The sequence below is a fragment of the Lytechinus variegatus genome, chromosome 15 (assembly GCF_018143015.1).
Source record: "Lytechinus variegatus isolate NC3 chromosome 15, Lvar_3.0, whole genome shotgun sequence".
Classification (NCBI taxonomy): Eukaryota; Metazoa; Echinodermata; class Echinoidea; order Temnopleuroida; family Toxopneustidae; genus Lytechinus; species Lytechinus variegatus.
The window spans coordinates 4,043,464-4,068,693 of NC_054754.1; the positions used below are offsets into that span (position 1 = coordinate 4,043,464).

Here is a 25,230-nt window from a genome sequence, read left to right on the forward strand (position 1 = left end):
GGGCCCCAGCCCCCCCTCTCGTATAGCCTCCCAGCACTCCGTAAACAAATAATTAGGTCATAAACAATCACATTTATTCTTTTCATGTTTTTCGACAGATATACAATTCCCTGTATTTTAATTTTACCTTTCTTCGTTTTTTTTTTCTTTTGAAATATCTCCTTATCTTCCCTTTCACTACTAAAAAACAGAGGGGCGGGTTGCCCCAGCCCACCCCCCCCCCTCGCAGCGCCTCCCGGCCCTATAAGTAACAAATAAGTAGGTCATAACCAATTGCAATAGTAATACAATTATATTTATTCTTTTCATGTTTTCGACAGATATACAATTCTCTGTATTTTCATTTTCCAACAGAAATATAATCTAACTCCCTACTCTGTTATTGTGTTCGGTATAAAAATGGCAGAGGTAATAATGGCACAGGTATTAAGGTAAAAATGGCACAGGTAAAGATTGCAGAGGTAGAAAGTGGCAGAGGTAAATTACTTCTCTATCAAGAGTAATAGCAGTTATATCGTTCCAATGACACAATTTATTTTCTGTTACTTGTGATGATTTACATATCGTTTCGGTTTCGTTTATTCATGAAAATGAAAAGACAATCACGCATACAATGATATGCACTTTACATTCAATATCTGCCTGAAGTGCATGTCCCGGTTAGCATTCCGTCATGTCCTATATGTCTTCATCGGCCTAACAATGCTATGAACGAAGTCGATGGAGGTGTACCGTGGGAGCTTTTAAAGGACAAGTTCACCCAAAAAAGTTGACTTGAATAAAAATAGAAAAATACAAGCATAACACTGAAAATTTCATCAAAATCGAATGTAAAATAAGAAAGATGTGACATTTATAAGTTTCGCTTAATTTCACAAAATGGTTATAATGCACATGCCGATTGGTATGCAAATGACGGAATTTATTTTGTATATTATTGTATGAAATATTTTAATATTCTCCCCCATTGTCCTGTGGAACAAAGTTTTATTTCACCCTGAACATATGGAATTACCGTTTTTTACATTTTACTGTTCAGTCAAGTTGGTCCATATTGTCACGTCTGTAAAAATGGAAATAGTGTATAAATCAAACAATGAAAAAAATCAAAAGAAATAGTGAGTGAGGGACATCATCTATTCTCTCATTTGCATGAGATAAAATTGTACATTTAACTATTTTGTGAAAAATTTGCGAAACTTTAAAATGTCTTAAATTTCTTATTTTACATCCGATATTGATGATTTATGCTTTTCTGATTTTACTATATTGATTCAAATCAATATTTTCTGAGGTGAACTTGACCTTAAAAGAAATCAAAGGACAGACATTGTCTTTCGTTCAATTTATCAGACGCAAAATGACACTGTTCTCATTCAGCTTTTTATAACATTCCTATGTGTCTAGCTGGTTCTTTTGATCCAAAGCTTTGCCAGGCTGACTAGAGGAAGAGCTGGGGCCCGTTGCAGAAAGAGTTGCGTTTAAACGCAAGCCCAAAATATCAATCGTAAGTCCCAAATGCGCGCTTTTGATTGGTTGAAAATCAAGTTGCGCCTGATTTTTAGAGTTACGATTGATTGCAACTCTTTCTGCAACGGGCCCCAGACATGACAGGGATGTGGAGAAACAGAGAGGGTCTGGGGGCGGGGACATAGATAATATAGTGGGGAAAGCATGGACGTTAAAATTGAACGATTATGGTTCAATATTTTGTCCGTTTTTGTATGTCGTCTGTATTATTCTTTCTAGATATTTGAAAGATAATGTGCGTGCAATCCAAAGTTCTGCACTGATTTTGTAACTTATGGAAATCAGTTATAATCTTGTTTTGCCTGGTAAAGCAATATGGGGTTGATCAGATCTGGTTCAGATTGTTTAAATAAAAGAAGACACTGGACCTCATATCACTCCTTGATGATCATAACCCTTGGAAGCTGGAGTGCTGTTGGGTATTTTGTACACCATAAGCAGCACCCCCTAGCTGGAAATCAGGTTGGTATGCTAAAATGTTGAGATTTGACACATGTTATTTTTGGACAGAAGAAAAAAAAATAAAAAAAAATGCCGGGGGATACTTTGAAGTCTTGCGCATCTTTTGAGACCAAATTTACGATGCCCGTGTATGCGGTTGGAAAATTACACAACATTACGTACGTGCATTCAGACCAAAACGTGATTTTTGTGTACAAAGTCAATGTAAATTGAGCTTCATCTTATTCATAAAGATATGTTTATTTTCACTTTCATCACCTGAAATTAATAGATTTTATCATAAAGCATTAGCGAAAAGGTTCTGCTATAAATTTGGCAAAAAAAGAAAGAAAAATTAGGGTTAACAAGCCAGCACTCCATATCTCTGTCACTTTTGCCTCTGCCATCTTTACCTCTTAAAGTTTTAACTTTACCATTTCTACGTATGCCATTATTACATCTTCCATTTCTACCTGTGCCATCTTTACCTCTGCCGTTATGCCTGTAGCATATTTACCTCTGCCATTATACCTACGTCCTTTTTACCTCTGCGATATTTACCTTTCCCATAGTACCTTCATCATGTTTACCTCTGCCGTATTTACTTGGCACCTAAAAATGCGTCATGATTTCAAAGCGCGTACTCTCTCATATAGCGCCCTTGATGTGTATGCACCAGACAGGGAGGGAGGGGGGGGGGTTGTAAAATACGTGATATACAGGGTGTTTCTATAATAAAAGGTGACCGAAGTTCAAAGGTCAGCTGTATCAGGGACGTGACTCACGTCCCTGGCTGTATCAGGAATACACGATTAATTCTTGTGATTTCTACTCTACATAACTGATTAACTCATCAACTTTAAGTTGACACCTTCCTTGCGCCACAATTTATTGTCAAGGGTCACAGAGTTATGGTCCTTTGAAAGCGAAGGGTAAAAAACCTACTTTTTCTTAGTTTGGGATATTAATTACGCACGAAACCCACATTGTTTATAAACTTTTGGCTTCATCAGAGTTTTCCCTCGATTAAATTTTGTCCCTTCTGCTACCTGTTTTGCAAGTGACTGTTATGGTGGGTAGTTGGAATTTTGGTTGAGCACATCCTTGGTGACTAAAAGGGCACATGGTTGTTTCTCATAAGATGGATGTTTTTCGTCACAATCCTACAACGGTTAAAAGAGCAATGCAAGACATGCAGCGTTGACCGGGGAGGTACTATGAAAACGTTGAAGGTTTTGGTGCAAAATATAGGGATGAATGTGTTTAACAGAGATTGAAGATAGGCAGTTGATATGTAAATGCCAGTCACACACACAGCAAATAGTATTTCACTGAAATGTGAAGTTTCTGATGAAACTTTAACCTTACTACAATGTTGGTTTCGTGCAACCCCAAAACTTGAAAAAGAAGGTTTTGTAACCGCAGCCTTCGAAGGATCATAACTATATGACTAGTAACAATGGCGAGGTGTGAAATGTGAGTTGATGAGTTACTCAATCACGTAAAATAGAAATCACTAGAAAGAGTCATGAATTCTTGAAACATCTGACCTTTGAACATCGGTTACCTGTTTTTAGAAACACACTGTATGATAAAGAAAATTCATAAAACGTCGATATGAAATAAAAAGAACATTGAGCTTCAATATATCAACATTTTTTGAAAGGCGAAGTCTTTAATATTGGATTATATGACAACTACATTATTGAGATGGAACATAAAACATTCTGAGGTTTCTTACAAAAAAAAACATATAAAGGATGATATTGAAAATTAAGAAGCATTTCCAAAAACGTCTTGAACTATAAACAAAATTCATGTCAATACCTGGTGCACATTTAGAATGAAAACATTCATTATCATCATCATCATATCCGTCATCACCCGTATCACCACCTATATAGGCCTACCATTGCAAACTTCAAAGCTTGAAAATACTTCTCGATTAACTTTATCTCATTTAGAAATAACGATAGAACACCCAATGTCGGTTCAGTAGTTTTCTGACAATTTTAATTTCTTTACTATATCTCAAATATGATTCTAATATTTTCCGTGCAGTGGAATGAAGTAATAAAGCCAAATTGAAAGCAAATCAGTCACATCGAACAGTACATTGCATGATGCAGTCCAAGGGGAATCCATCCGAGTGACAGTATCTACGTTAGATTAAAGCATACTTAATTCAGTGGCAGAACAAGATACATATATATATCATGTACGGTGCGGAATAATCTCAGGTGCTTTTTTATCATAGTATGCAGCAGGGACCTCTTTAAAATATTTGCTGTTGTTGTTCTGTGCCAAAGATGTTATAACACTAGGTAGTTTTGCATTTACTACGGATAAACTCTTTAACAACGCATCGATTCCTTGAAAAATGGAATTAAAATCACAATGGGAAGCTGAGAGGCTGTTGTGGAAAAGGTGGGGGGCTAAGGCTGAAGACCATCCGAAGATTTGAATCGGACGAATAATATACAAATAATGAATGTTTATGAGTGCAATGGACAGAATACTCCATGAGGTGAAGGATGAATGGATCATACATTTCATCTTTCACCAAATGAAGTTTTGTGTCCATTGCACGATTGAAAAAACATTAATTATTTGGTTTATATGACACCTAAAAAATGATTTTTTTCTGTATGAAATACATGAATTTCGATGCAAAACATGCTTATGCAGTGCGAGTCCGTCTGCTGCAGTGATCATGGTGATTGTTACGTCATTACAACATGCGCAATGTTGGTGTATGAGCTGCAGTTAAAATCAATTTTTATCAATTTTTATGCTAAAGTCCAATATATATTAGAATTATATATCCACTTTTTATTCACATATCGGTGCCTTTGCATTGCAGTTCCAACTTTTTCAATCCTATAACACGCATTCATCGTCTATTTATCTACCGTGATTGTTTTCATTTATTATCATTGTTGTTAGTACTGTTTCTCTTTAACATTATTGTTATTGTTATTACAATCATTTATCTTTTTGTTCTTTTCCTTTTCTTCTTCCCCTTTTGTTTTTCCTTCTTTCTTTCTTACCCTCTTTTTCTTTTTTTTTGTCTCTCCCCCTTCTTTCAACAATCGATTTAGAGACACATCATTCATTTCACTTACCGTTAGGTCTCTAAAGTAATTTAATGTAGTATTTATTCCATTACTCTGTAAACATGTGATTGTATATATTTGTAAATACTTTGTAAATATAATTGAAATGATTTTGAATATGTTATGTTCTATATGATAGTGTCCCCAATACCCGAATTAGGGTGACATGGGTAAATAAATAATTGTCATTGTCAGTTTCGATGCGCGTGTGCAATGGACAAAATCGTATGGATCCAAAATTGCACGATGAATGGATCCAAAATTGCACGGTTGATGACGTCATTGCAAAATGGGCTGAATGAACAATATCAAACAACCAATCACATCACAAGGATCTATCTAGCTATCAAATAACTGCAAATATGTCGTTGTCCAGATTCAAGATTCCGATGCTGTCCCGGTCCACCAATTTTCAAAAAAATGCCTCTCAAAAGCCTCTTAGCTCTTCATTGTGATTTGACTTGCATTTTCAAATGAATTGGTGCGTTGTAGAGAGTTTTATCCGCCATGTCCGTAGTAAATACGAAAAGTTTGATTTGTTACTCTGCAATGCAATTTACTCGAATGTAAACTTGAGATCTGTGTCCGCCATCTTGGATTTGTACCATTCATCAAAGGCTTCGTTCTGTGCCACAGTGAAGTGTTGTTTCCAGCGGCCACTCACACCTGCCATGGAATACACACATATATAAAGTACCATATAAATATGTAATATATCATTATCATTGATAAATGTTTTATCCATTTAGCATTCCATATAACTGTATACTATGTATTCTATCATTTACTGAGCCATATATTTTCTGGGTGACCCAACCTTACAGGCATACTGCTTCCATGGGAATCCAATTTTCCTAATATGTATATATAAACGATGTACATGTAATTTGCATTTATTTTAAAGTATGATACGTCATTTGTATAGTGTATCATTTCTATACTTTGTAATGTTTGCATATTCTTGATTTTGCATGTTTTCAATGGAAAATAAATGAATTCAATAGTTTACGTTATGAATACATGTATATCATAAATATGTACGTACCAGTTAGATTCTCGTATGCTTAGATTACACAAAACAATGCGTAGCTGCAAAAAATTTTCGTAGTTTTTTATCTACTTTAATTTCAATCTATATAAAACAACAACCCTTTAGCATTCATCCAATTCAAGTACACTGTTCAAAATACTAGTAATTTTGCAAAGGAAAATCGTATAAATTTTTACCTTTTGAAAACAGACGACACAAAGATCATGATTATTTTATTTGACAAACTCACGTATTTATGGAATGTTATGTATCGTAGAATTACAAGTTAAATGTAAAACAATGTGAAATGTAATAATCTTGTAAAATACTAACTAACTATCGTCTTTTTACGTTGATTGCAGTGCATCTATCGTATAAACAGTGTTCGTATTTGTAAATTAACAGGGATTTTCAATGAATATTAAAATGGTGGGGTGTTTTTTCTTAACAGTTATCCAGTATTTTTTCGCATTTTTACCGCTCATCGTAATTCAATAGTTCATACTTTTTTGTGGGTCCCAGCTGCCAGTGATAATTACTGTTTATTTACAGTTATACATTATACTTAACAGTGTAGGCCAGCCAAAATCGATCAGGAACTGATAATGATAATAGCCCTCGTACGTATTATTTGATTTTTTTTTCTTTCTTAGTTGCAAATATTATGGAAATCATTCAAATCTGAACAAAAATACTCCTACATATTCCAATTCTATTATATCTATCTTTTTTAAATAATGGAAGCAATTCAAAATGAAACATGCGTATAGAGAGTGTTGTTAGTACTTTGCACTGAAGGGTGCGTGGAGGCATAGGCGGCGGAAGCGGGGGGGGGGGGGGACAGGTCCCCCCTAAATTTTTTGTTGAGAACCTTTTTTTTTTTGGGGGGGGGCTTGTCAAAAAAATCTTGGTAGTCCCTCCTAAAATTTTGATTGACAACTTTTTTTGCTTGTACAATTTTTTACCTGGCTCCATCCCAAAATTTCAAATGGACCCTCTCTAATTTTTTAATTCAACCGCCAATGCGTGGAGGGGCCGTGGTGTAGCGGTTCTGACTCTCGCCTCGTAAACAGAGGGTTGTGTGTTCGAATCCCACCGGGGTCTGACCTCTTTTTTGACCCATGCGTAAATCCACACTTTGCCACTCTCGACCCAGGTGCTAAATGGGTACCCGGTAGGATGTGAACATCATTGTAGCTTGTCCTGTTCTGTGTGCGCCTCTCCGGCGACTGACTGGAACACTCCCCAGTCGAGTTGAGGATATGCACACATTGTGTACAGGAATGACTGATTGAATCCGATGACCGGGGTAATAATATATCTGTAAAGCGCTTAGACACGCATTTCCGATGTAGCACTATATACAAATGGATTATTATAATTGTTGTTAAGGGTGTCGGGCATCTGGTAAAATTGCATTTGAGAAATTAAACGTTCATGTATAAGGTAAATCCTATCAGTTGGCAGCGATTTTTAAGCGACCATTCACACACAGCGAAAAGTCGCGAGAGTATTCAAAAATTCACAAACGCAGCGCCCAGCAAAGTATCCATCTGCTATTTTCTGACAAAACGCATTGGATCGCGATCTTGCAAAAGCATGGCAGTTCTTGATGTTTTTTTCCTGTCGACACATGCAACACGTGCAAAAAAAAAATAGATTTTTTTTTTCTTAGTTTCACTTTTCCATGTGTGTACGCGAACGCCACTGTTGTGCACTATGTTTAGCCATGGTCACAACTCATCGTGTCGGTGTCGGGGACGGTGTATCCATTTGCACCACGTGTATCGTACGTGGCTGCAACTAATTCGGAGCAAATATCTTTGGTTTCTTATAACCTACTTGTTATTTCCTGAACATGATTTTCCGTATTAAGAGATTAAATTAAATACGATTCGTTTATCAGATCATTTTTGGCATCATTCTGAAGTTTGGTTGATCCAAAACAAAAAGAAGTGTTGATATACACTAACTACTTCACTTGGACTATCGAACTTTACTGAACCCATTTCACTTCGAATTAATGAGCATTTCCTGTATATGAAACCTTCTTTAAATCTTAGTATAAGAAACCTTTGCTCAAATGAACATAGGGACGAATGACTTAAGAAATGATTAAATTTCGGGTTTTCGAACCTTCGGAACAAACAACTCACCCTTATTAATGAAAGTGAAGGTGCCACCAACCTTTACCAAATTTCCTTTCCCACTTTCCGCCATTTTGTTGAATGTTTCTCTCTGCGCGTCAATATGACTGAACTTCACAACGCGCTGTAGGACTTCCTCCGATAGAGGGCGACCAATTCCAGAAGCCACTTTCTGAATGTATTTGGCCGGTTCCTGGAAGAAATCATGAAAACCTATTTTTTAACATCCAACTTAGACGAGAAGTAGGCTACATAGTACATACAGTTAATGTTATCAGGAAACAAAGGGATTGGGTAAAATGAGACTGTGAGTCCAAATCTATTTGTCATTGTGGTTCTTAGTTCTAGGTATAAGGTCTTCGGTATAGTCAATGACTTCCCGTTTGATTGAGTGAAATATCTGAACCATGTCCTTCATTAATTCCACATTAGTAATGCATCCGATTATAACCATATGACCATATGTATATAATATTTAAACAATCTCTTTTCTAGATATGGATGTGAAAAAATTTCGCAGTGCTTTTTAAAGACGGTCATTGATAGAATTTGTTGCACAACAAATTGTCGCCCCTGCACAAATTGCCCCTCCCCCCCAAAAAAAAAACATGTGCAAAAATTGACACCACAAATTGTCGTCTCGCGGCAATTTGTGGTCAATTTTTAAGCATATTGGTCTCAATTTTTAAGCATATTGTGCCAATTTGTGTCGGCAAAAAGAAACCTAGAACCACAAATTGTCGCCCATTAACTGACTTCAACCACCAGTCTGATTTGTAGTGTGTGTGTGTGCGTCCTGGTGTGTGTCGTTGTTTATGGTAAGATACCGTTGTGTGCGTTGTGTTAGAGGTGAGTATTGTGTTGGTATGTGTGTTTTTGTGAGGGTGTGTGTGTGTTACGTGTATTATTATTATTACATTACATTATTATTAGTTTTTTTTTTTTGGGGGGGGGTCATATCAACTTTGTCTAGCAGTAGCAGTTGGTCAAACTCTCTGATCGTCTAATACCATAGGAGCTAAACCCATTTGCTCTAGTAACAGTTTAGTCTAACTTCTACTTGGTCTAATGTATAGGACTTGGTCGAATATGATTGATCGGTATAATTGCTGAATCATCGAATGGCCAAATAGTCTACTCGCTTTTCCGTCTAAATCCCAAATAAATATTTCCAGTCTGTTACCATGGTTACAGGGATTGATCAAGTGGTGTTAGACCAATTAGATATTAGACCAATTAGATATTAGACCAAATATAAATTAGACCGAATGGTAAATAGGCAAAATGACAATTATACCAAAAGGTAAACAGGTTGTAGACGAAATGGAATTAAATCATGTATAGGATGAGGCTAAATGGCCATTAGTCAAATTAGGTTTAGACCAACTGGCAATTTGCCTTTGGGGAAGTTAATGTAGAGAACAGCAGTAGAGCCCGTGTAAAATTTGGTTTTTATTCACATGGTATAACAACAGTAGGACAAATTCTCCGTTTGTATAATAACTAATGGACTTAACCCATTTGGTCTGCAAATAATTTGGTCTAATTTGCAATTGTTCTAATATATACTTGGTCTAATGACCAATTCGTCTAATAGCCAAATGGTCTAATTGCATTTGGAACTCTACATGACCTTTTTTTTTAAGTGTTAAGTGAAATGTTGAGACAATGTGTGGTGTCTCCTCTTCCACAAATTGTAGTATATGAGGCGAAAATTTGTGGCGTCAAATTTTGCACAGGGGCTGCAATTTGTGGTGCAACATAATATTTGATGAGGAACCGGTTTGTGAACCCGTCGATTTGTCCGGAAAGCTGACACGTGGTCAGGTTCTCTTTGATACATGGAGTAGATCCGGATGATCTGGGAGGCAGGTGGGAGCTCCAAACGCAATCTATCAGGATTAATATTGACGAATGTGTATATGCCTAAGCACGTCACATCTAGGCCTTCCTCAGTTTCATATTTCTGTGTTTTGAGGATGTTCCAGTAGCTTGTGAAGAGCTAGTATAGTCCATTCAGGATAAGATCTACCAATAATTAACAACGGATTGGCAGGTGATATTGAGAGTATTTGTATACTTGTATTTGTATTTTATTTATTTAATCACGGTTAAAAAGCCTCCTTTCAGCTAGAAGCTGCTTTTCAGCAAGGCCGTGGACAAATGATAATAACGAATAATATCAAAATAGAACAAGCATACAAAAATAAAAACGAAAAACAAAATAAATCAAAGCATGGGTAAAATACAATTGGCAAAAGTAAAATTGGAGTAAACAAAAATGAAAATTAAATAGACGAAAATAGTATACAAAGTTATGTCAGAAAAATAAACATAAAAAATTAAGATATATAATGCGGTATCATGCATCAAGGGTGATAGGGGTGGAGAATTAAATTAAGAAAGTGATATGAGACGTGCAAATGTAGCCGGGTTTTTTTCTAATCGGGTTGTTGCCGGTAGGTTATTGAATAATTTAGAAGCTGAATAAAGGGGACTGTTTTTTATATAATTAGAATGAGGCTTCGGTAATTGAATTTGTTGGTCTATGTTTCTTAAAAGATATTCTCGTGATTTAAGTGTGATTCGAGTACAAAGGATAGATGGAGCTAGATTATTGACCAATCTAAAAATTGTAAAAATTGACTGATTGTTCCATCTCTTGTTGAGTTGATCAACCTTTAGTGCACCTAGATTGCATGGGACTCGATCAACTCTTCCGTCTCACCGCAGCTATCTACGTGTATTGAGGTGTTGATCCACCGTGTGGCCTCGCGCCGAGATTGAGAGGTAATAGACGTTGGTTGGGGAGGTTGATTCGCCCTCGTTCATGGCGTTCATACGGATGCTTAGAAGTGCCCCCAGAAGACGAGATTAGAAGACGAGAAAAGGAGTCAAGATGGCAAGAAGAGGAGGAAGAAGACAAGAAGATGAGGAAAGGAGACAAGAAGACGAGATCCTTGATCTTATCAAGTCAATTTATTTTGCAAGACGACTTGACGAGATTGAGGATTTTGTCTTTTTCTCTTCTCGTCGTAAATAAGTCGACTTTACGAGATCATGGATCTCGTCTTCTTCATTTCTCGTCGTGACGAAGTTGACTTGACAAGATTATGTATCTTGTTTTCTTATCTTCTTGTCTTAGTTTAGTTGACTTGACGAGATTGAGGATCTTGACTTTTTATCTTCTCTTCCTGACAGAGTCGACCTTATGAGATTGAGGATCTTGTCTTCTTATCTTCTCGTCCTGACAGAGTCGACTTGATGAGATTGGGGATATTGTCTTATTGTCTTCTCGTCCTGACGAAGTCGACTTCTCGTCCTAAATAAATTGACTCGACAAGATCGAGGATCTCGTTTTCTTTCCTCGTCTTCTTGCCATCTTGACTCTTTTTCTCGTCTTCTCATCTCGTCTTCTGGGGGCACTTTTAAGCTTCCGTAAATTCCAGTACCGGTCACACAGAAACGTTGTTAGCGATTAGTATCCTTAGCTAGGCCATGATACAGCCGATAATGTCGCAGTGTTGCCTATTAGGCAGTTTTCGCACATCGACGCAGAACGATTTTAAGAACACAGTAAATGTTTTGAAAATGCAAGTTAAATCACAATGGACTGCTGAGAGATCTTTTTCGTAAATTGGTTATAAAGCGGGACAAGTAAAGTATCGTCTAAGTCTCAGAGCTGACGAAAAAAAAATGGCAAATTTCATTATATCAGGGTCACAGACGAAACTGCTGCTCTTTTTTTTACCAACTCTCGACAAAGAGTGCTTTGTAATAAAGGACACTTGGCAATAGATTTTCTATGTTCCTGAAGGCGTCATGAAAGCCGAAACTCCCTAATATATTACGACAAAGCGTTACTTAGGATTAACGTGACACCAAAATCCAAAACAAGTGACTGGGGCTACTGTCAATGCTCTGGTAATGCCAATAGTGAGTTTTCGCAATCACAGCGGGGACGGATTCTGCAACATAGAAACTATATTGTCAAAAACCCTTCAGGACAAAGCAGTCTTTGTCGAAAATCAGTAAATCAAGAAAGCAATTTCGTCTTGGATTCTGGACAAACTACATATTGGCAATTTTTCGTCGGCTCAGAATCTTTCGGACGATAAGCGGTCCCGGTTCATTAATTTTCGACAAGTAGACCTACCTCTTAGCTGTTCAATGTGATTTGACGGACATTGTCAACAAATTTTCCATGTTGTTGAATCTGTCAGTATGACGTTAACGTTTCTGTCCGGTCGATATGGTTGATAGGGAAATACTCCATAGTCTGCAGCAGTTGGTAGTTTAGGCACGGATGAGGTTCAACCCCCCCCCCCTCCCCCCCCCCCCAAGAAAAAAAAAGAGTCGTCGGAGTGGTTGAGAAGGGACCGATGTCAGTCAGTTTTACTTACAGTGCCTGAAAAGAGGCCTGAACACCGTATCAAGCTTCTCTTCTTCGGGAGGGTATGAAATCAAGCCCTATATATCGACTCTTATTATGCATTATCTTTTTTTTGCGGGGGGGGGGAATCTATGAGATGGACAATTCCATGCTAGACAAATTTAGCATTTTCATTAAAAATTTTCAACCCGCTGTCCAAACAAACGAGTCACTTTAATTTGCTCTGTAGTAATAATAAAGTACTATTGGGTAGACATGGCAAAAATGGCAACCAATCAAAATGTGTCGTGGATGTTTTAATTAGAAACAAAAATGTTGCGTGTCGTGTGCGACATTTCTGAGTCCCGTAAGACACACAACATTTTTACCTTTAATTTACCCATAACCATGTTTTCGTCGGTTATCAGTTTTCACATTATCTACCCACTATAAATTTATCATTGACGAAGAAGAAATTTGTATTGCTCAAGCGTTCAGCTAAGAGACTACTTTTGTAGTAAAGGAACGCCCAGATGTACTTTGAAATATTATACCCATCTTGTGATTGAAAATAAGTCATACCTTTTTAAGATCCTCGTAGAAAACGAAGGTTACATTTTCATGGTCTCTGAGATCCCAGAACTGACGAACATGTTGCGGCCAAGGACCCCAGTGCACTTCTATTTCATAGAAAATCGATGGAAACACAGAATAGAGAATGGAATGAACAATTGAAAAGCTTTTACAGATCAAACCTCTCTTGTAGCCTTCCTCCGTTAAGGTCGGAGATCGCTGGTAACAGTTGAAAAAATGTAGACACTTCCTAAAAGTTGTTAGAGCTGGGGATGTTGCTGAGGAGGTTTTAGCGGGTTGTGAAGGTTGCGAAAACCATATAAAGACTGGTACAAAAAATCCATCGGGGAGGCAAATTATCTTAAAATGACCATACAGTGTAAATACGTGAGCTACAGAGAAAAATAGGAAAAGGGCGTTCTCTATTCCGATCCGTATCAGCTGGTGAGTGGTGATTTTATTTGTCCGGTATTGAAGTTTCTTGAGATGTATAGCACCAATAGCTAACCTTAAACATAATTATTAAGATTAATGACTCTTAACTGGCATGGGACGATCAAGTTTTAAAACCATGCGGATACATTTCTTTAAGCAGCCGCATTAAAACAAAAATTCAAGTTAAAATCCCCGGGGGGGCACTCAGTATATAATGCATAGTGGGTATGTGCCGCGGAGGGGACCCCCATTTTTACACTCAAATTTCCGTTCCAAGGCATAGCATTTTTGCCTTGTTGAGAAAAAGAACACAGAAAGCCGCTCCAAGGCATAGCATTTTCTTCTTATCGAGAAAAAAGAAGAGAGAAATCCGCTCCAAAGCTTTGCATATTTTTTCGTTACGCCGCTCCGATCGCGTTGAATGAGCTGCAATTTTGGTGAAAAGCGGCCGCAGAGCTCCCGGCGGAGGCCGCGCTAGCTGCATCATGCACGCATGACCGTTCCGTAGGGAGGCATACGTGCTCACACGCTGGCGATCCGTTCCAAGGACCCCCGTTTTCACAAACATTTGTCGTTCCGAAGCCCGTTCCGAGGACCCTCCTTTTTACAATAAGCCCGCTCCAAGGCCCCCGTTTTTTGTATGCGGATACATTTCTTTAAGCAGCCGCATTAAAACAAAAATTCAAGTTAAAATCCCGGGGGGGCACTCAGTATATAATGCATAGTGGGTATGTGCCGCGGAGGGGACCCCCATTTTTACACTCAAATTTCCGTTCCAAGGCATAGCATTTTTGCCTTGTTGAGAAAAAGAACACAGAAAGCCGCTCCAAGGCATAGCATTTTCTTCTTATCGAGAAAAAAGAAGAGAGAAATCCGCTCCAAAGCTTTGCATATGTTTTCGTTACGCCGCTCCGATTGCGTTGAATGAGCTGCAATTTTGGTGAAAAGCGGCCGCAGAGCTCCCGGCGGAGGCCGCGCTAGCTGCATCATGCACGCATGACCGTTCCGTAGGGAGGCATACGTGCTCACACGCTGGCGATCCGTTCCAAGGACCCCCGTTTTCACAAACATTTGTCGTTCCGAAGCCCGTTCCGAGGACCCTCCTTTTTACAATAAGCCCGCTCCAAGGCCCCGTTTTTTGTATGCGGATACATTTCTTTAAGCAGCCGCATTAAAACAAAAATTCAAGTTAAAATCCCGGGGGGGCACTCAGTATATAATGCATAGTGGGTATGTGCCGCGGAGGGGACCCCCATTTTTACACTCAAATTTCCGTTCCAAGGCATAGCATTTTTGCCTTGTTGAGAAAAAGAACACAGAAAACCGCTCCAAGGCATAGCATTTTCTTCTTATCGAGAAAAAAGAAGAGAGAAATCCGCTCCAAAGCTTTGCATATGTTTTCGTTACGCCGCTCCGATTGCGTTGAATGAGCTGCAATTTTGGTGAAAAGCGGCCGCAGAGCTCCCGGCGGAGGCCGCGCTAGCTGCATCATGCACGCATGACCGTTCCGTAGGGAGGCATACGTGCTCACACGCTGGCGATCCGTTCCAAGGACCCCCGTTTTCACAAACATTTGTCGTTCCGAAGCCCGTTCCGAGGACCCTCCTTTTTACAATAAGCCCGCTCCAAGGCCCCCGTTTTTTGTATGCGGATACATTTCTTTAAGCAGCCGCATTAAAACAAAAATTCAAGTTAAAATCCCCGGGGGGGGCACTCAGTATATAATGCATAGTGGGTATGTGCCGCGGAGGGGACCCCCATTTTTACACTCAAATTTCCGTTCCAAGGCATAGCATTTTTGCCTTGTTGAGAAAAAGAACACAGAAAGCCGCTCCAAGGCATAGCATTTTCTTCTTATCGAGAAAAAAGAAGAGAGAAATCCGCTCCAAAGCTTTGCATATTTTTTCGTTACGCCGCTCCGATCGCGTTGAATGAGCTGCAATTTTGGTGAAAAGCGGCCGCAGAGCTCCCGGCGGAGGCCGCGCTAGCTGCATCATGCACGCATGACCGTTCCGTAGGGAGGCATACGTGCTCACACGCTGGCGATCCGTTCCAAGGACCCCCGTTTTCACAAACATTTGTCGTTCCGAAGCCCGTTCCGAGGACCCTCCTTTTTACAATAAGCCCGCTCCAAGGCCCCCGTTTTTTGTCTCGCCTGCGGCACACCCCCACCACTTTTTTGGTCGAGTGCCCCCCCCCCCGGGTTAAAATCCTTGTACTCAATGTTTGTGTGGGCGCTAAGTAAACTAATACGGTTCATACTCTAGTATACGATCAGATGAAAATTCTGATTTTAAAACAAATAGTCTCGACGAGCAACTTAATAGCTTTTCCTTAGCAAAAATTCCTATCTAACAAAAGTTCATAAGAAACTTTATAAAATAGGAAAACAAAACGATCACAGGAATATAAATGATTTCTTACCGTCATTTATCATTTTGTTAATGGCATCGTCCATGGTGAACGGCATTCCGGGGTTCTTTCCTGCGAAGTTGTACCACGACAAAATGAGATCCTTGGGATTACGGGCCACATACACAACCTGACCAACAATGAAGTAAAAAACAATAATTGCGAATACAGACAAAATTATGAGACTAAAAGTAAATATGGGCGATTTCAAGCAAAAGCGGACATTTTCTGAAAAGGAAATTGTATTGGCTCTATTGCAAATCCGAATCAAAGTTTTCTATTAAAACTTTTATGGAAGTTCAAAAATACAAGGGGGGATCAGAATTAGCTTCGATATACAGTGCGTATCAAAAAAAAAGTTTACACTTAGAAAAAAACTTGTAATATCCTGAAGATTTTTCCACATTTTAACATTGGTACAGATCCATTTAAGCAAATGATGATATAACTGTCGAAAAATATTTCCGCTTAAGTGAGCACCGGCTTACTTTTGAAAAGTTAGTGAAAAATGATTTACGCAGAACTTTGAAATAGTTATGCGAATAAAAGTAGACCTTAATCATGAAGAACACGTGGAATTTAGCTAGTGACATTGATTTGATGAGTACCTGTTTTAAGCTGTTTCCTTGCCCAAAACACTTCGAACAGTGAATTGAGCCCCACCCCACTCCCACACACACCGAGGCCATCGTGACGATATTTGCTTTACACTGAGCTGTGATTTACATGTACATGAAATGGCTTAGGCTTCGTTTTCATTTTGTTAATCACTGTCAAGCTTGGGAAAAGTGTGGAGAAACTAGTATTAAATGAAAAATGAAATGTAAACCCACTTTAAATGATACCAAGTTAGTGAAAAAATGCTGGAGATGCCTGATATAAAATTTTGTTCAGATTAAGTTATGTCCACAAATCCAGCTGGCACACAAAAAAAGTTGTGCTTACTAAGTGTTGAAATTTCAATTTTGGGGAAATCGTTACAAAATGCTTCCATGTATCCGTTTTGTTTCAATTAACTAAAAGTGCAAGGGAAATAGATGAGAAATGTTTCGCAGGGTTAGTTTTATTTAGCCCTCTTTCCTTTACACAGCGTGAAAACGAGCATTTCGGCGCAAACTGATTTCTGCGAGCTTTACAAAAATGGACAGTGCTCACTCAAGTTTTTCCATCCACAAAAGAAACTTGAAGTTGCTTCAAAAGAAACTTGAAGTTGCTTCCCAAATTCAAATGTCTTATTTGAGACTTCTCTATTTTAATAAGTAATATTTTGCAGCTAGGTATTGGAGTTGGTAAAGTGTGTTGAATTGAAAGAACAAATAAAAAGTATTCAGTGCCTTTCTTTCCATGCCATTTTTGTGTAATGCGACTGATCGATTTTGGGACATCATTGTGTCCCCGTGTTTCCACAGATCCAAAACAAATTTCCTGAAACTGAATCTTAAATTTTCCGAAATTCATAGACATTTCCTGTAATCTTCAAGTTTGATTTTTAACAAAAATCGGGAAATAATACAGCGAGTCAATATTTGGTCCAAGTGACCAAAATCAAGGAATTGAACATTTTTTTTTGTTCACGCCTTTTTTAAATTTTTAAAAATATGAACAAAATTACGAAATGCGAGCGCGAAGCGCGAGCGAAAAATGTTGAGCTACGTATCGAGGTAAACAATTCTTTAAACATAACATGAATATTAAAAGTTGCAACGTTTAATCAGTATTAAATGTTTTTTTATTGTAATATTCGGATTATCTGGAATTACCTGGAATTACCAGCACCAGAATCAGAAAAGACACGTATTTGGTCCAAGTGACCAAAATCAAGGAATTGAACATTTTTTTTTTGTTCACGCCTTTTTTGAATTTTTAAAAATATGAACAAAATTACGAAATGCGAGCGCGAAGCGCGAGCGAAAAATGTTGAGCTACGTATCGAGGTAAACAATTCTTTAAACATAACATGAATATTAAAAGTTGCAACGTTTAATCAGTATTAAATGTTTTTTTATTGTAATATTCGGATTATCTGGAATTACCTGGAATTACCAGCACCAGAATCAGAAAAGACACGTAAAAAAGTATCTTGGGTTTTTTTGCCCTCCCCCCTCCAAAAAATACAAAAAGAAAAGAAATTAAGGAAAAGAAAGTGATGGAATACAACATTTTTTCTTTAAAAAAAATCATGTCAAAATCTGTGACAAATTAGAATTTTATTTCAGATTAAAGGACACGTTTTAGTGAAAATTTCTGTGCCCACTCAAAAGCTTCGTTTTAACAGTCAAAACCGGTCAATGGGTCTAGGTAGGATTTATGAGGTGCTCTGTTAGCATCATCATACTCTCTTACTCTTTAATACACCCCCTCGCCCCCCCCCCCCTCCATAAAAAAGCAGAGTTACTACCAATATAATTATTTCTGCTAGAGAATTTATACGATACTGTACATGTGTGAAGTGTTAAAATGTAAAACCAACAATAAATCGCAAACGATAGCTCTAACAATAATTGGTCTTCAGAAAGTAAAAAATTATTTAGAAAACTAGCCTGTCTCATAGAGTAACACTGGAACACTTTTTTTTTGGAAACTGCCAAATCGTCCACTCACCACATGGTCTATATTAGTCTAAAGAAATTACGTCAATCAACACTTCGTCTAACAGCCATTTGGTTCAATAACCTTCCGTTCAATTCATCACTTTGTCTAATCACCATTTCGTCTATGACCATTTCGTCTTATAACCAGTTGATCCAATATCCATTTTATTTTCATTCATTTTGCACAATTAACACTTAGCCAATTTTAAACAAATAGTGTGTGGACTAAATGGCTATTGGACCAACTGGTTATTAGACAAAATGGTGAGTGGGCAAAATAGGAAGGAGACAATGTGGATATTGGACGAACTGATGGTAGACCAAATGATAGTAGACGAGTTGGTAGACCAAATGAAAATAAATATCTGTTTTAAACCATATTCCCGGAAAGCTTAGAAGTTTCATAAAGATCGCATATGTAAACATTTCATGCTTGAGTAAACCCAAAACTTGTTTTCTTCTTACGTCGATCAATTTTGACAAGCTATATATAGATGTGCTTTTCAAGTTGAATGAATATATCATATTTCACTGAGGGTGACTTATTGTTGGTTTGATGGTGGTAATATGGCAAGATAATAGTTAAGCTGAAAGAGGAAGACAACCATACATTGTCTGTTAGTTGTTCTCCTTGGATTTGTTTTCTATTATTGACGGATGAGGTCTTGATAACGGTGCAAGCGCAGACATGTGGAAATCTGTGGAGAACCGGTTATGTATACTGCTCTGAATAATTTGTTCAAAGGAGAAAATCAACCAGATTTTTTTTTCCAGATTTCCCAAACACGCAAGTCGGCCTACTACAAGTAGGTTCTCATGTCGAAAGAGACCATCAAATTCCGACAATCCTAGAAACGCAAATTGCATTAAAAAAAAACACTGACCTCAAAAGTGGAAGGTGCACAATCAAAATATTACGTCTCAGAAATTAGGGTAAGAACAATTACCTTGGCCTTCAGTAAGTCTTTGGGTAGAAGATCGTAGATGAGATGAGTCATAAACACCCTCGGTGAGGGCGCTTTATCGATCACATCCATGAATGGGGACCAATCTATTGGATGTTCCTCTTCTTCCTTCTTCGAACGTGGAAGTTTTTGATCAACGCAAAACATTTCTATGGTAGAGGAGTATAGGGACCGATCTATTTTATCTGGATATCCATTGCTGAGTATCAAGCCGACGATCTCCATCATCCAATGAGTTCCTGTAAATACAGAAATACAGAGCACATAAGAAGTGCAGAGCTTTGACAAAACTTGGAAGCCTTCACGAAGCAAATAATCTAATAGATTTATTTAATGCTCTGAACAAATTAGGTTGATTGCGGTAGTTATTAACTAATGTGCCTTGGCCGAGTGGTCTAAGGCGCCTGGCTATACATAGAAAGTCAGGGGTTCGATCCCCGGCCGCGGCACCTATGCCCGTGAGCAAAGCATTGAATGTACAATGCTATTTTGTCCTTTCAAATAAATGGAAATGCTATATGCATTATTGATAACTTGGTGTGCATTTGTAAAAAAAAACAGTTGTCAGTGAAAATCACTGGCTTTCGTTTCATGAAAATGTTTCCCCGGTTGATGCCACTGTTCGTACAGTTTAAGAATAGAACACAGTTTGTTAGCACATCCGACATGTCCGAAAGGGACTCAATTTGAGGGGTGCATTAACACAATATCACCTAAATTATACACGGTTGAAATATTGCACAAATTTGATGGCAACTAAATTTGGAGTAACCAATGCGTAAAACAAAGCCAAACTTGATTGTGTGGTATTCCACATCGAATAATTATCTGACAAATGAATCCCCCATACATACAGACAGAAGGAAGGAAAAGAAAAGACAGGGAGAAAGAAAGAAAGAAAGAAATAAAGAAAGAGAAAGAAATAAAGAAAGAAAGAAGGTAGGGAAGAAGGAAGGAAGGGGGAAGGAAAGAAAGATAGAAAGAAAGAAACAAAGAAAAGGAGGGATTTTAAGCGATGTTATATTATGTGCGCATATGTTTCAACCATAGAGGTTTCAACCCAACTAAGTACTTACCTGCTTTGGGATAGGTCACAATGAAGACATCATCTTCGCGCATTTCAAAGGTTTTCATCCGATCAATACTCGAGTCTAGTACGACACCGGGGTACCAAATACCTTTATGCTGGTGCTCAACAGCAAAAGGCGGAATATACTTTTCTTCAGCCATCTAGAAAAGTGAACAGAGAATAGGTTAAGAGTGGCTACTCTCTAAATGCATAACAGCTCATCTAGTTCCTAATCAGCAATCTATATATTTGGAGTGAACTGCACATCCTTATTGAATGCATTATAGCTCTTTCTGGAGTGAACTGAGCTTTTTTTAAATGAATCTTTCACTCAAAAAAAGTAAAATCAACTCTAGAATGATGCAAATCTCACTCGAAAATGATTTCGTCTCACTCCAAGAGGAGGGACCAGATTAGCTCTTTTGCATTAAGAGAAAAATCAGAAAATACAAAAATGCTAGTGTATGAATATAGGCCTATCACGCCTTAACAAAAATCTATGATGATGATGCTATGTAATATCCTTATAGCAAACTGTTGATATATGTTACTAGGCACTGTATAATTCCGGCTTTAACACGGTTTTCCTGATATTATAGTGCCCGAGAGTTCAAGGAATCCCTCCCTACCGGATACACGTTTATTCACCTGGATTGAGGGTAGCAAATGTAAATAAACGCCTCGCCAAATACTGCGGAGGGATCGGAACACCTAGGGCCCGTAACAAAAAGCTTAGCAATGATCGTTGCCGGATCATTTTTAACGATTGATTCCATAGACTACAATGTACAATCAAGCTTACATTAATCGCTAACCTTTGTGTTACGGGACCCAGGGTTCCGTATAACACAAATATTTGCGATGAATTGCAAATATGAATGAAAGAACCGCGCTCATTGGCTCCCAGTCAGTATTTTAAACAGAGTGCACAAGCAGTGATGATCTTGATTGGTATGGGTATTTAGCGATTGATTGCATACCTTTGTGGTACGGAGCCCTGAACTTGAATTTGAATTCCGGATTCCGAGTCATAACAGCTACAGTTGAGTCCATGCAGAAGTAAACATACACCCAGGAAATTCAAAGTAGAGTTGACAATTGCAAAACATACTCAAATTTACTGTATTTTATAAAATATTTGTGCTATCATGACGAATTTGATATAAGAAAAAATCACATTGCTTTGTCATCAGGGGCTGAAAAAATATTTAGGTGTAATTTTTTTCCAAAAAAAATCTTCATATTTTAGACAAATTAAAAATAAAAACTTGGCAAAAACATTTCATATTTGTGCTAGTGACTTCTCAACAGAAACATTTCAGATTATACCCTTTTTGCTCAGTAGTGACATATCATGATAGAAAATGTAAATATAAATCATAGATTGGACATTTATCTATTTCTATGAAACGATGTTTGAAAATATAATAACAAATAATAGAGCATATTTGGCACGATTATTTCTTGTTTTTATTCAAAGATAATTCCACCTATGATGAAGATTATTCCCAGCGGCATCCCAATGACCCAATCATGCTTTATAATTCGCTCTTTTATTTGATACCAAATGTAAGCATTTATATTTCTGAAAATATAGTAAATTTTACGATGTTTAGCAACCAAACAAATTTCACTAAATTCCATGGGTGTGTGTAAATTCTATGTAAACTTAATAATAATGATATAGGGTATTTATATTGTGCACATATTCACCTTGTTAGGTGCTCAAGGCGCTTCTTTATTACCCGGCTAAGCTAGGCGTTCATAGCGCATACAGCTTTTTAAGGAATTACTTCCTACCGGTACCCATTTACCTCACCTGGATTGAGTGCAGCACAACTGTAGCCTCAACTGTACATCCATTATACCTACATTATCTTATTCTCACATTTGCATGCCTTTTTTATTATTTCAATTTCAATTCGTCTCTTAAAAACAGCAAGATATAGACAAACAGTAATACATAGTTTAGTACATTTATAATATACAAAAAATAGTCAAATACAAGTCATGTGCATACACACTGAGAAATAAAGGTTCAAAATTGAACCCTAAAGGATGATGCAAAATCAGCACCCTATATGGGTTCAAAAAGTGAACCCCTGGTTGGGGTTCATTTTTGCACCCTGCGGGTTCAAAACTGCACCATAGGGGTTCAATTTAAACTTTAGGGGTGCAGTTTTGAACCCGCAGGGTGCAAAAATGAACCCCAACCGCAGGGTGCAAAAATGAACCCCAAATCAGGGGTTCAACTTTTGAACCCATAGGGTGCTGATTTTGCATCAACCTTTCAGGGTTCAATTTTGAACCTTTATTTCTTAGTGTGTACGAGATATATTTTGCTTCAAACGGTACTTGATAAATGAAATGTAACGGAGATGATAATTTGGCTTACAACGTGCCCAATTTCATACTTTGACTCTTTCATTGAAAATAAGAAGTAAGTATTACCTTTGCAACCAAGAAAGGACGAGACACAATGGGGAGTAGACCTCAGTACCTAGCCGGCTGCCGAATCGAAGATCAAAGCACTAATAGCCTAACGTTGGTAGCTCAATCCATTGACATTCAAACATGTCAAATGTCATGAGTTGTTCTATCATGACAATGCGAAAAACTAAGCCTACCCCCCCCCCCATGCCAATCCAAAAAAAAAATACCTGACAGTGTTGCGATTTCTCCGGTTGCAGATCATATACGCAATGTCAATAGATATTGGATAGGCCAAGAGGCGTATCCAGAAACATCACGCCAAACAGGGCGGGCGTGTACCAGATTTGCCCCAGTCCCATTTATACGCCAGTGGCGAGAACTGGAATTACACCCTTTTCAAGATCTTGTATAGAGGTCTAAGGGGCTCAAAAGGAACTCTAACCCTATTTCAGCCTTTGACATGTTCTGTGGGCTTTTGTTTAATTTCATAGAATTTCCAAGTCTTTTCACCCCCCCCCCCCTCCTCTCCTTCTCTCTCACTTTCTTTCGCCTTCTCCAAGCTCATCGGTAACATATTTTTGCCAATTTCCATGCCCCCTTTAAAGTACGAGGACACTAGACATGTTCCCCATGTGACCTCCTCGATGATCAAATGAGGCCTGGAGCCTGATCAAAGTTCAGAAGTTATCAAATATTGAGAGATACTGACAGATCATCAAAAAGGAGCGGAGGGGCCTGCATGATTTTTAAAGAGGGGTGTGCTGGTCTGTTATCGAGCAACAACCCCCAACGATAGAAAAAGTTGGCAAGCAAAAAAAATGGGGCTGCGCGGTAAGCTCCCGATTGGAGGATATTTGTATCAAATCTCAACATTTAAGCATACAACTTAATTTCCAGGGGTGCAACTTATATGGTTTCAGCATCCCCTGCTCAATGGCCATGGACTTTGGAAACTCTCGCTAAACATGCTAAATGCATATTCTGTAAAGTGCTGCGCAATAGCTAGGCACGTCAGTTGTTGACCTATAAAAGTTCGTTCTTTACATGGTTTGAGATCTTTCCCTTGTAAGCATACACTTAAAGAAAATTTTATTTTGGTAATAATTCCGGAAACAGGGTTCAGCAAATAAAGTTGGCTAGACTAAATACGCCAATATAAAAGGTCTTGAAGTAAGTAAATATTGGCATTCGCTATCCTTGAGTGACATGCAAACCAGTGAATCAGAGCCGTAGTCGAGGGGGGGTGGAGGGTCCCTGATTTCCGCAGACTAACACCACCACTTACCAAAGTTTGTTTGTTTTTTTTAAGACCGAATGGTATAGTATTTGTAAAATGACGTCACCTTTGTAGCTATTTCCATATAATTTTAGACATCACAGCCAGGTACAGCCCGTCTGGAAAGATCAAAGTGTCCCACAGTCTGTTCACAGTGTGGAGCGCAATGTGAAATCCCCTTCACACTGTTAAATTTGAGCATTTCAACAGTGTGAATCACAACGTTACATACACTCTTAAAATAGTTTGGTAAAAAAAACCCCAACTTTTAACCAACCCTTCGCAACATACTGTCCACAACTCGTGGTTAATATCTACCCAAATTGGATAATAAAAACTAATAATTGGGTAATAAATCTGCTCAATTGGATAATAATTGTCCAGAATATATATTTTTACCAATATACATTGCCCAACACAGTGGACAGTATGTTGTCCATCATTTTAAGTGTGTTGTCGACCATGTGATCACGCTGTGAACACTGAGTCACACTGTCGAGGTGTCCGCAGTGTGAAAATATTTTCACACTGCTAAATTTGAGCATTTAAACAGTGTGAATAACATCTAATGAGAACACAGTGTAAACGCATTGTTTGACACTGTACATTCCAGCAGGGCGGGGTAAAAATCCATGGGAAGTGTTTCATCGTCATCATTTTTCATCAGACAAATTGTCAGATAAGATAACTGTCATTGGTTTGATAGGCTGAGTAGCATCGTCACTATAGGACAACTGTCAGATTAAAAAAGAATTAAAACTATATGAAACGTTCCTCAGAAGATGCTACTTAATTCAGTCGCCAGATGAGAGTGCAGTTGTCTACCGTGGGGAACTCTCG

General features: G+C 38.1%; 1 protein-coding gene across 2 annotated transcripts; it reads right to left on the reverse strand.

The window, feature by feature from the left end:
• Positions 1–5,438: 5,438 nt before the first annotated feature.
• On the reverse strand, positions 5,439–23,425 carry LOC121428306 (sulfotransferase 1C4-like). 2 transcript variants are annotated; one of them, XM_041624862.1, is made up of 7 exons: positions 23,342–23,425; positions 20,689–20,842; positions 19,595–19,851; positions 16,069–16,186; positions 13,219–13,316; positions 8,274–8,457; positions 5,439–5,753 (listed from the first exon to the last, which is right to left on the reverse strand). In XM_041624862.1, exons 2-7 carry the CDS (start codon positions 20,840–20,842, stop codon positions 5,644–5,646), a joined length of 921 nt encoding a protein of 306 aa, XP_041480796.1. In that variant the 5' UTR covers positions 23,342–23,425; the 3' UTR covers positions 5,439–5,643. The 2 variants fall into 2 exon arrangements, with proteins under 2 accessions (XP_041480796.1, XP_041480795.1); XM_041624861.1 differs by lacking the exon at positions 23,342–23,425 and adding an exon at positions 23,133–23,314.
• Between the last annotated feature and the right edge of the window lie 1,805 nt (positions 23,426–25,230).